This window comes from Apteryx mantelli, chromosome 1, assembly GCF_036417845.1.
Source record: "Apteryx mantelli isolate bAptMan1 chromosome 1, bAptMan1.hap1, whole genome shotgun sequence".
NCBI lineage: Eukaryota > Metazoa > Chordata > Aves > Apterygiformes > Apterygidae > Apteryx > Apteryx mantelli.
This window is the reverse complement of record NC_089978.1, coordinates 96,037,410-96,047,930: the sequence shown is the minus strand read 5'-3', so window position 1 is coordinate 96,047,930 and position 10,521 is coordinate 96,037,410. Positions and strand designations below refer to the sequence as shown.

Below are 10,521 nucleotides of genomic sequence, written 5' to 3'. Positions count from 1 at the left end.
GGGCAGGTCCTGGGCTCCAGTCCCTGTGTCAAGGCCTGGGACTTGGCATGCACTGGTGCCTACACATTAGTTGAACCTCACCTTCCTGGTGTTATTTCTTCTTCCCTCCCACACGCGTAATAAATACTAAAGCTTTCCCTACCAAGCAGAATTGCTACCATGGCGTACTCAGGCTCGCTCTGTCCCAGAATACCTTCTAGCTTGATGGTTCGGCTGCTCTCCCAGGAGCTGAGACTTAGCCCTTCACATACCCCCAGGCAGAGAAAGGGACTGGGCCCTCCCCTTGCTGGGAAGCCATCCAGCAACTACGGCAAGGTGGCAGCACCGCTGTGATGGGAAGAAGTAACTCGCTCTTAAAGAACATGCAGACTTATCTCCTTGTGGAGATGGCCATTTGGAGGGGACGGAGGCATCCAAGCGCCAAAGAGGGCTAACACTGCAGGTGCACCCTCTCCTTGGTGCTTGCATTAAGTAGTTCAGACAGCTTTGCCAGTCCTCATGCTGTCCTTTGTGAATCTGCACTGCATATGGAGCCTGCGTTGCTTAATTAGGGTTAGAGACTCTGACGCAAGGGGCAGGTACCTGGGAGCCAGGTGCTATGTTAATGCATGCTGGGGTGCCAGAGTCTCTCACTGGCTCTGGGCCTCAGCAGCCACTAGTTTCAGTGATACTCAGCCTCATCAGTATACAAATCTCCTTTGAAAATGGGACTTAGACTACAGTTTCACAACCAGCTTAATATGTTCGACGTGGAAGCGGCTGCCAATGGGGGAGGTCCCACTCTGCCTTCTGGCAGCGTGTTCTCAACCCTTCCTTTCCACTGGCACTGGTGCTAATGCAGCCGCATGTTCTGCTGAATGAGGAAATTAGTAATGCTGAAAGCTTTTTTTGTGTGTTAATTTTCAGCTGGATCACTTCCCTGATCTGGTAACTACATCTCTGCACAAGTGCTAGTGCCAGCACAACAGAGACACAAAGCTCTCAGAGTCAGGAGTAGGGGATAGGGAACAGGATGCAACTGGCCCTTTCAGCACAGCATAGACTTAAGCCAATCGTAAAATAGCCACCTCTGCTTCTAAAAACATATAGTCCTTAATTTGGTTTTAAAAATTAGATTTATGTGCCTATATTTACCCAGGTGAGGAATTATCTTAGTATCAAATACCAGTGAAAGCTGAAAGAAATTCACCTTCTGTTTCATTAAAACCAGATTTCTCAGCTTTTTAAATTAGGGATTTTTTGCATGATATTGAACTCGAATGCTAAAGCCAACATCATATATGCATATGACATGATGTGCCAGCTCCTCCGCTTTCCCTTTTCTCTATATAGACTCACTACAAGGTGTATTTTCCTCTCAGTGCCAGTGTGATGCTACAATTAATACTAATGGCAATTATTAGGGCACATCAAAAGATGAGCACAGCATACATTAGCCACAGAAACTAGCTTTCTGCATTATCGGCTTTTCCTTCAGCACAGCTATTTATACACTCTGGTATTTCTCAAAGTATTGATTGATGATCAGCCACCATTCTTAAAACATTTTCAAAAAAGCAATGTCTCCACACAAAAAAAATTCATAGGTTAACAAGAGAAGCCATGTTTAATTATGTGATTCAGACAAGGAAATATCATGAAACCTAACATGCTGTTATTACCTGTTACAGTTCAGTTCAAAATCTGAGAGACCTGTCAGGGTGATAAGATCGGTTTACTTGGAGTTTCAGGGAGGAACAGCCTCAGAGAGATGGGAAAGGGAACTGGGAAGGACACAAGGACAAGTCCCTCAGAGAAATGGCTGGAGGGGAGTGAAGAAAGAGTTCATGAAGGGAAGTGAATGAACAGCACAAGTGGGAGAGCAACAGCCAAGACAGGTGGGTTGAGCCGTCTTGAGTGTGATCTACTGGTGGGCACCCAGATAAAAAAAATCTGTGTGAAGGCAGTAGATGTTTGGCTCAAAGAGTTTCCTCCCATGTAGGCTGTTCACAATTGCAGGAACAAGCTCCTTTGTGGTTAGCAGGTTTGATTATTGTTTTGATCTGGTGACTTTGTCTGCTTTTAAGTTCAGCACTCCAAATGGGCAATTTTGTAACTAGCACTGCAAAAATGCCAAATACCACTGTATATGTCAACACACTCTAACTAGTGTATATTTGCAAAACTCTTTAATTAGTTGCGTACAATCAGGCAAGAGAAGTACATGCCACAAGAAGCACAAGCATTCCCTTTTCAGAATCATCTGATAATAAGAATGCAATGTGAAATAATTCCATCCAAAATGCACTACATTTTCTAGGTTGCTTATCCTACCTGAAGACTGAAGAAAAACAGATTTCAGTGCCAGATTTCCAGGGGAAAATGCTTATTCCCCTTTTTGTCATGACAAGTCTGGAAAAGCCATTTCAAATTTGAATAAGATGAAATACAGTATCTCAGAAGTATGCACATTAAAGCCAGAAAAGAAAAAATGTTTGTGTCAAGGTATATCTAATTGGGACCTTGTATCTCTTAGGTTCTGAATTTAGACCATTTATCTACAAAAGAGATGAAGGGAAGAGAATGCTATATTTAAATACTTAAGAGCTAAAACTAGTTTCTCCCATGCAAAAAAAAAAAAAAAAAAAAAAACCACTCTCAGATTCCAATAAAATCTCTTCCCAGTGTGGTATAAGTGAAAGCAGCTGACTTGTCAGGCTTCCTCCAGATCCATAAAAAAAAAGCTGAAAGGGTGTAGTCTGTATAACATATCTAATCTTTGTATTTATACAGACTCCATCAGTGCAACATCTGCCTGTTGGCAGACAAGTGCTGACTTCACAAGTCTTTAATCCGTCAGCCTCCAGGTGTGTTGATAAACCACGGATGTTGATGTCTTGGGTCTCAAATAAACTTGTCTACCCCGTGTGTGGTGGAAAGTCTTTGCAAATGGACGTCAGCCCTGCTGCTCGGGAGGGGTGAAAGGCTGCTCCTTTACTTCCCTTCGTCTGCCCCCAGTGGAAACCCATTTTGGGATGGGCTGGGGGCTGGACTGAGCAGACCTGAGCAGCCAGAGGTATGCATAGGAGTGACCAGGGTCTGCAGGGAGCTCCGGCGGAAAGCAGCTGTGGGAGCAGACCAGCCAGCAGGCAAACAGGGCAAACTGTTGCAAAACTCTTTAATTTAATTTAATCTTTAATTTAAATATAATTGATACTATGACATATCTTACAAACATCACTAGGCAAGCTCACTTACTGCTTTGTGATTTAATATAGAAGCACCTGTTATCTCCCTAATCTCTCCAAGCTTTTTCTGTGCATCTATTACTGTAGTAACAAAGCACGGAACAAAATTAAAAAGCACAAACACTAGAAGGTGCTTTCCTCATTCCATCACACCGGGTCAAATAAGTATGAGTTTGTTTGACAAGGACTATTGCTTTTTATGAAGAGTGTTGATTCTGGCAGTTGGCTGCTAACAAAAAGGTAGACAATTACTGTACTCCTATTTGCAAATTTCCTTTTGAAAAGGGGTCTGTAACTTCATTCCTTAAAAGCAACTTTGACCCAAACTTGTCATGCAAGTCTGTGGTCTGGATGAAAAAGGATTTTGCAATTTTAAAACTAATACATTTAGCTATTTCTATTTGTTTAGAGGCAATAACAACAAATAACAGAAAAATACACTCAAAGGCTGGAACTACTTTTTCAATGCTCGTCTGACTTGCCCTCTGCTCAGATTTTATGGCGTGTTATACTCCAATGTGTCCTTTTTTTTTTTCTTTCTGTGCTTATTATCATCCTAGATCTTTTCACTCTTTGGAATATAGTACCAAGTACACTGTTAGCAAGATGTAAATAATAAAAAAGCAGGGCTCCCAGACAGTCCCCTGCCATAGTCAGTGCTTCAGGGAAGTAAGTCTGCGGGAGAAAATCGCTGCAGACTTTTCCACAGAGAGATGAGCTCTGTACCAAACCCATGGGCATGAAGGGGAGAAGCTTTCTATCCCTCTTTTTTTCTTTTTTTGCTGGTAGAACAGGGTGCAGAGTTTAACTTCATAATAATGAGATCCTAATATAACCTTCTATCTGGCCACTAATGGTAGTGCATCCTTCAGTGAAGCTAAGCTGCTAATGACTCATCTGTCTTGGTGCAATTGCCCCTGAAGAGCGCGGTGGGGGGGGGGGGGGGGGGGAGGCAAGATGACACCACAAAACACAGATATCTTGGGCTTTTAAAACCTTTGGCAAGAAAAAGATTTCAGAAAGAAAGTAGGAAGATGGCAGCCCAGCCTGACTCAGCCTCCGCTGCTCCCTTCCCTGGCATCAAGCACCGTGTGCCGGTTGCAGCACACAGAAGGGGCTCCTGCCCTCGAGAGGAGGTCGAGGAGGTACGCAGGATCTGGCACAAGGCGCTGCAGCAGGCGGCTCTGGTCAAGGTGCCTATGAGGATACTCACCTCAGACTGTTAATCTGTTCCCAGGCAGAAATGGATATGGTAGCCCACTACGGGAAGGGAGAGCACCTCATGGTGCCAAGGGCCGCTATGATTCGTGAAGTGCACTCTTAATCCAGCACAGACCTGACATCCATCCAGGACAGCAGTCCACAGTCAAAGCTGCCTTTGAAAGCAGTTCTTCCCCTGGGGATCATGCCCATTCCCCAACACCCTTATTTTTATTTTTAAACATACATATACCTACATGTATACACACACCACACACATACCTTGAGACAAAACCATGACGTTCGCCCTATTTACCCTCCTGTTGTTTTGTATACAGAAAAATACCAGTTAACTCATAAACTATAATGACACGCAGTGGGCACTTTTATATATTAAGTGATGCATTCAATGAGCAATGTCCTTGAGGCTCCTTGGCAGTAACGTACCTTCAGTTGTAATCAATCTGTAAGTGCAAAATGTTCTGAATTTCATTATTTATTACTCTGCTAATGTCTGGCTTACAGTATATCGAGTCTATTTAATTTGAAGCAAGCTAAAAATTACCAATGCTTCTCATGGTATATATGTATATTCCACTGGTTTGTATATGGTTCTTGCAGTTCTCCAAGTTGCCTTTTCATGCAAGTTTGGCTTGGAGAGAAAGACACTTACTAAAATGTTTGAAGTCATCTTTGCTAAGGATTTTTTTTTAAGGTAGATTGATGTTATTTTTCATTATCACTTACAGGTATCAGAACTGCTTTACTGGAGCAGACTAAAGGTTTACTGAACTTGGTATCCAATTTGCAAAAATTAAAATTATCCAGTCCTTCAAAAGAAAATGGTTCTCCTAATAATAAACCTAATTGTATTATATAGCACCACTAATGGAAATTTTTTTCAGATTCAGCATCTAGCATACAAAATCTGAGTAATAAGACTTTGCAATTTCATCTTTGCTTATTGCAACATCAAATGCTAGTATCTGCGTAATTGTCTGATCATGTTTTAGACTAAGTTGTTTTCCACAGCAGTGTCAGCCAACAGAAAGTTCAATACCTTGTGCTTTGCATAAGAAACATATTCATGTTTTAATCTGGTCTTACATTTTTCCCCTGCATCATGAGATCACCATCTTGATCCTTAGAGCCTCTATCCTGTCGGACGACCTTGAAAAAGGGGAACTCTAAAGCAGCTCACAGGTGGGAGATGACGGTGTCTCTTCTGCTGACTTGCTGCTATAAGTCTCAGCAGTTTCTTGCTGAGGCTGAATTTGGATTACCCAGGCTGCCGTCGGTCATGCGGTGTAGCCCCCACATGGGAGCCATGCACACTTCAAGAACTGTGGGTTAGTCACTCATGCAAGACAAGCCCTTGAATTGCTTTATCACCCTTTTTATAACTACGTACTCCTCTGTCACCCAGAGCTTTGCTTATATGGAAATTCCATCTTTGCTGCCTAATATCCCTAGTTTGTAAATTGCTCTTCCACCAAAACTTTTCTGTTGCCTTTTTTAGGATGCAAACAAAAAGGATGTAATGTTCACAGTGATGCTGTATTAATGTAACACTAGCTCTTCTTCCGTGCTACTCACAGTTTGAATCAGCACCATAATCCTATTGTGCAACATTTAAACAGTATTGTCTAAATTTGCACTAAGAGAAGTTACCAGGAATTCAGAATAACAGCTGTTGAAACAGAGTTAACTGGTTTTGCTTGAGGTTTTATAAGCACTTCCGAACACAGTTTGTAATATGGTTTTAAGCTGGCTGAGCTCAAGGCAGAAGGGAGCAACACAGCAGAACAGGTTCTTCCTCTCACCATCACTTCCAGGAGAATAAAACTTCACCATCCACCACAAAGCACTGCATCTTTTGCATTGTATTTTTTAGGCTATGTCGACTATAGAGATCCTGGCAAGCTGACATGTCAGGAAACCACGGTAATCCCTCTCATTGTTCCTGACTTTTTTCCTGGCATCTTCCTGGGAGGGAGGGGGAGGGGGAAAAAACATTATGAAATGAACAGTCATTGTTAAGATAAAAATCACCCAGTCTTATAAAATTCCTCTTCCCTTAGAAGGGAAAACCTTCTAAAATATATATTCAAACATACATGTAGGCTGATCATTTGTTTCAACGCAACTACACACAAATCTACCAAATAGTACGATGCCTGGAGTGTTTGTGCTTTACTGCAATGTTCTAACAGTTGGGCTGAAAAAATGCTAGGGAATACTTAAATTTAAGCAAAAAATCCTTAAAGCTGAGAGGAAAAACAATTCTTTTGCACTTTCAAAGGAAAAAATCCCCCCAATCCCTAAATTTGGGGGACATAGTACAAAGTGAAATTTTAGTATACAATGTCTACAAACTTAGAATTTCAGTGCCTGAGAAAAAACTATTTTACACAAGGATTAAGTACGTATTTATTAGATGGTTATGCTCTTGTGATATGCACATACTTCATTGTAATCATTAAGTACACTTTTAATATTAGAACTTACTCAAGGTCAAGCCTTTACAGTATGCGAAACAACACAGATGATACAGAGAGCCAATTCTGAGGCATGGTACTTCAACAAATGAAAAAAATGCACAGAGAATAAAATCAGTACGATTTGGATAATGTAAAACCAGTTAATTCCTACTAACCAAGGAGGATTACAGAGAAGAGAAGGTCATGTAAGCAGTGGAGGAGGCAAGGGTCCCAGACCTATTTTGATGAAGAAAAAAAAAAAGGAGCTCCCCCCAAAACATTAAGATATCTCCTGAAAAGCAGAGTCATTCCTAGGCTGTTCTCCAACCTTCTTGAATCACTATCTGCAAAGTAACCATGACTCTGGTCTTCTCAGATTTTGTTAAAGAGGCACTGACCTTTATGCTAATATATATACAGAGCAGCAGAACTACTTGGTTTGAAATAGTTTACCAAAAATCGGGTACTGTATGGTATATTAAATATAGTCATTTATACGCTGATTATCTTCACTACCTAATTGCTCTCTCTGAAAAAAACCCCTCTATTACATAGAGTTATCCAGTATCTAGTAAGGCAGTGCTGGAAATAATTTAGAACAACAGATGTATTTCAGATGTTAAAAATATTATTTAATTAAAGAAACATAAATCATACCAAAAAGGTTAAGTCATTTTTAGTTAATACATTCGCATTTATTTTAGAATATACTCTACATCTGAATAAAAAAAGTTTTAAATAACCTCCCATACATGTACAACCAGGGAACCCTTCATCCTTCCAGTGACACAGGCATGTTCACAAATCCACTGGGCTCTGTCCCGGGTAATGTAAGTACTTTTATACCAGTTTTGTTATTTTCATTGGCTTATTTTCAGCCTCATACTGGCCAGCTGCACAACCGGCTCATACACGTACAAGTTCAGCCTCCCCATTTAGAGAGGAGCAGTAACTGCTCACCCCAGACTGTACAAAAAAAAAAAAAAAAAAAAAAACCAGCTAGCTAGTATCGATTAATTTACATCCCTGTTTGTGCGTTGGTAAAAATAACTGCAGTTGTAAGAGCATGCGAGGAGACCTTATGCTTCATGTACACACGCGCGTATCATCGTTATAAAAGTAGTGCAAAACAGGAAAGCGCCGCCGGCCGCCGCCCGCGGGGGGAACCCCGCTGCCGCCGCCGCTGCTGCCGCCAGGTCCCGGCTCCGGCCCCGGGCGCCGCCGCCGCCTCGCCCTCACGCGCCGCCCAACGCCCCCAACCGCCACCGCCACGCTGCCCTCCCCGCGTCCCTCCCCCCGCGGCCGCGCTCGCCCCCCGCCATCTTCACCTCCCCGCCCGCCGCGGTGCCGGCGGCGGCGCGGCGCGGCCCGCGCTCACTGGCCCCAGCTGCTGAAACCGATCTCCTGCTTGTATCGGTTGGTGAGCACGTTGGCCTTGCGGGTGAGCTTGGAGAGCACCGTGTGGAGTCCGCTGAGGTGGTAGTGGAACTGCTTCTCCAGGTCCTCCTCCGCCTCGCCGTCCTCGGCGAGGCCGCGGCTAATGTCCGCGGCGGGGCCGCCGCTCAGCTTGTCCTTCTTGCGGCCGGCCTCCTCGCCCGCCGGCGGCTGCACCACGCCCCACTCGATGTCGTTGCGGATGGACTTGAGCAGCATGTAGTGGCTGTACATGTCCCTGCGGGAGAAGTAGGCGCCGGCGCTGGCCGGGGACAGCGCGGCGTCCCGCTCGGGGCACACGCCGCCCGCCGCGTCCAGCTCCTCCAGCAGCAGCGGCACGTCGCGCAGCAGGCTGGGCACCATCACCGTCTGGTCCATGTTGTTGACGGCGCCGATGAAGCGGTTCATGGCGTTGAAGAGGGAGTACTTCTGGCTGTACGAGTCGCAGATCTGCATCATGCCGGCGGGCGCGGGCGGCGCTGCCAGGCGGCGGGGACGGCGGCGGCGGGGCTCCGCGAGCGGCGCCGGCTGCGCGGCGAGGGCGGGCGGCCAACCCTTCCAGCAGCGCCCCTGCCCAGGGCCTTCTCCTCCTCCTCCTCGCTAGAGTCACCGGCGCCACCAGCTGCCCTCCGCCGCGGGCTCGGCTCGGCAGCTGCTTGCGACGCCCAGGGAGAGTCCTGCTGAAATGCGAGTGCGTAACACGCTTAGATTAAGAGCTGCAGAAGCTCATCTCTCTATTTCGCCTTTTCGTCTCCTCCCGAAACCGCTCTCCCGGAGGCGCACTCTTCTCCTCCCCCCATCACCGGCTTTATTATCAACCCCATCTCCTTTTTTAGGCTTCCCCTCCCCGTCGTCTCTCTTCGCCCTTCCGCCTCCCCCCCGCAAGCCTCCCGCCTCCTCCTCCTCCCCCTCTCCCCCGCGCCGAGGGCCTGCCAGGGCGCCCCGTGAAGGCGCTGGTGGCCGGGGCTTTCCGCTCCCCTCGCTCCAAAACGAGACGAGCTAACGCAAAAAAGCGGCTCCCTTCAGGCCCGCCGCACACCGGTGCTCACTGCGGGGCAGGGGGGCCCGGCGAACGGGAAGGGAGCCCCGCTGCCAAATTAAAGTTCAAGCGGCTGCAAGTCAGCGCGGCTCGGCTGAAGCGAGACCGGCGCAGCCGCTCCACCATCCGCCGCCGCAGCGGGGAGGCGCGGGGCCGAGGCACCCACCGTGGTCCGGAGCCGCTCACCGCCCCCGGTGCTGCTGCTGCCGCCGTCCGCCTCGCCGGGAGCCCGCGCCGCCCGCTGCAGCCCGTAGCTCCGCTCCCATCCCAGGTGCGGTATTTATAGCGCGTATCTTAAAATAAGGTGTTCCCCAGCGCCAGCCCCCGCGCAGCGAGTCACGATAAAGGCGGCCAGCGCTGACCGCGCGTAGCTCCGCGGCGACGCGGGCGGCGGCTCCGCCTCTCGCTGGGGGAGGGCACCGCGGCTGGAGCCGTGCCGAGCGGCAGCACAGCCCGCCCGCCGCTCCGAGAGGAGCCACCGCAGCCCCGACGCGACCCGCCGCCGAGCGTGAGCCGGCAGCGCTAGAAAGTGCCCGGAGCATCCCGGCTGCGCGGACGTTAGCGGCCGCAATGCTGGGCTCGGTCCCCGGTGGGAGTGGGACATACAAAAAGGACTATTTTCCCCGTCTCAGCGACGAGCAGACCCGTCCGTCACTCGGAGAGAAAGGACGCCCTGCGCGGTTTGCGGCGGCAGTCCCTCGCCCAGCGGCAGGAGGCTGCCTCCCCGCCACCCTGCCCAGAGAGCAGCAGTCTGCGGTGCTACGAATCCACCTCCAGCCTCTCCCCAGCCATGTTTAAATTCCTCCCTCACAGCCCCGGACGGGGAGACCAATCCGCGGCAAACCCCCAGCTCGCGTGGGGCACGCCGGCGATGAGGAATGCTTTGTTCACCCGGGGCGGCCACGCTCGCCGCCGCCCTCACAGCGCTACAGGCGCGGGGGGCTGCTCCCAGCCCCCCCGCACGCCTCCCCGCCGCCAGAAGCGGCGCTCGGGTGGTGGCCGCGGGGCTGCGCGGCCCGTCTCCCCCGTCGCCGCTAGACAGCGACGCGGGGACGCTCGCCGGCGCGAGGCCGTTGCCGGGGCGGGGCCACGGCCAGCCGGGGGGGGGGAGCGGGAGGCAGCGGGCCCGCCTGACTGACAG

At 48.5% G+C, this 10,521-nt stretch overlaps 1 protein-coding gene across 2 annotated transcripts; it reads right to left on the bottom strand.

The window, feature by feature from the left end:
- Window positions 1-6,830: 6,830 nt before the first annotated feature.
- MID1IP1 (MID1 interacting protein 1) lies at window positions 6,831-9,812 on the bottom strand. Of its 2 annotated transcripts, none has more exons than XM_067297704.1 (2): window positions 9,547-9,812; window positions 6,831-9,021 (listed from the first exon to the last, which is right to left on the bottom strand). In XM_067297704.1, the coding sequence occupies exon 2, from the start codon at window positions 8,798-8,800 to the stop codon at window positions 8,282-8,284; it is 519 nt and encodes a 172-aa protein (XP_067153805.1). In that variant the 5' UTR covers window positions 8,801-9,021; window positions 9,547-9,812; the 3' UTR covers window positions 6,831-8,281. The 2 variants fall into 2 exon arrangements, with proteins under 2 accessions (XP_067153805.1, XP_067153797.1); XM_067297696.1 differs by having other exon boundaries at window positions 6,831-9,018.
- Window positions 9,813-10,521: the final 709 nt, after the last annotated feature.

Coding starts and splice junctions, on each gene's coding strand:
- MID1IP1 (XM_067297704.1), bottom strand. CDS start 8,800: ATGATGCAGATCTGCGACTCGTACAGCCAGAAGTACTCCCTCTTCAAC.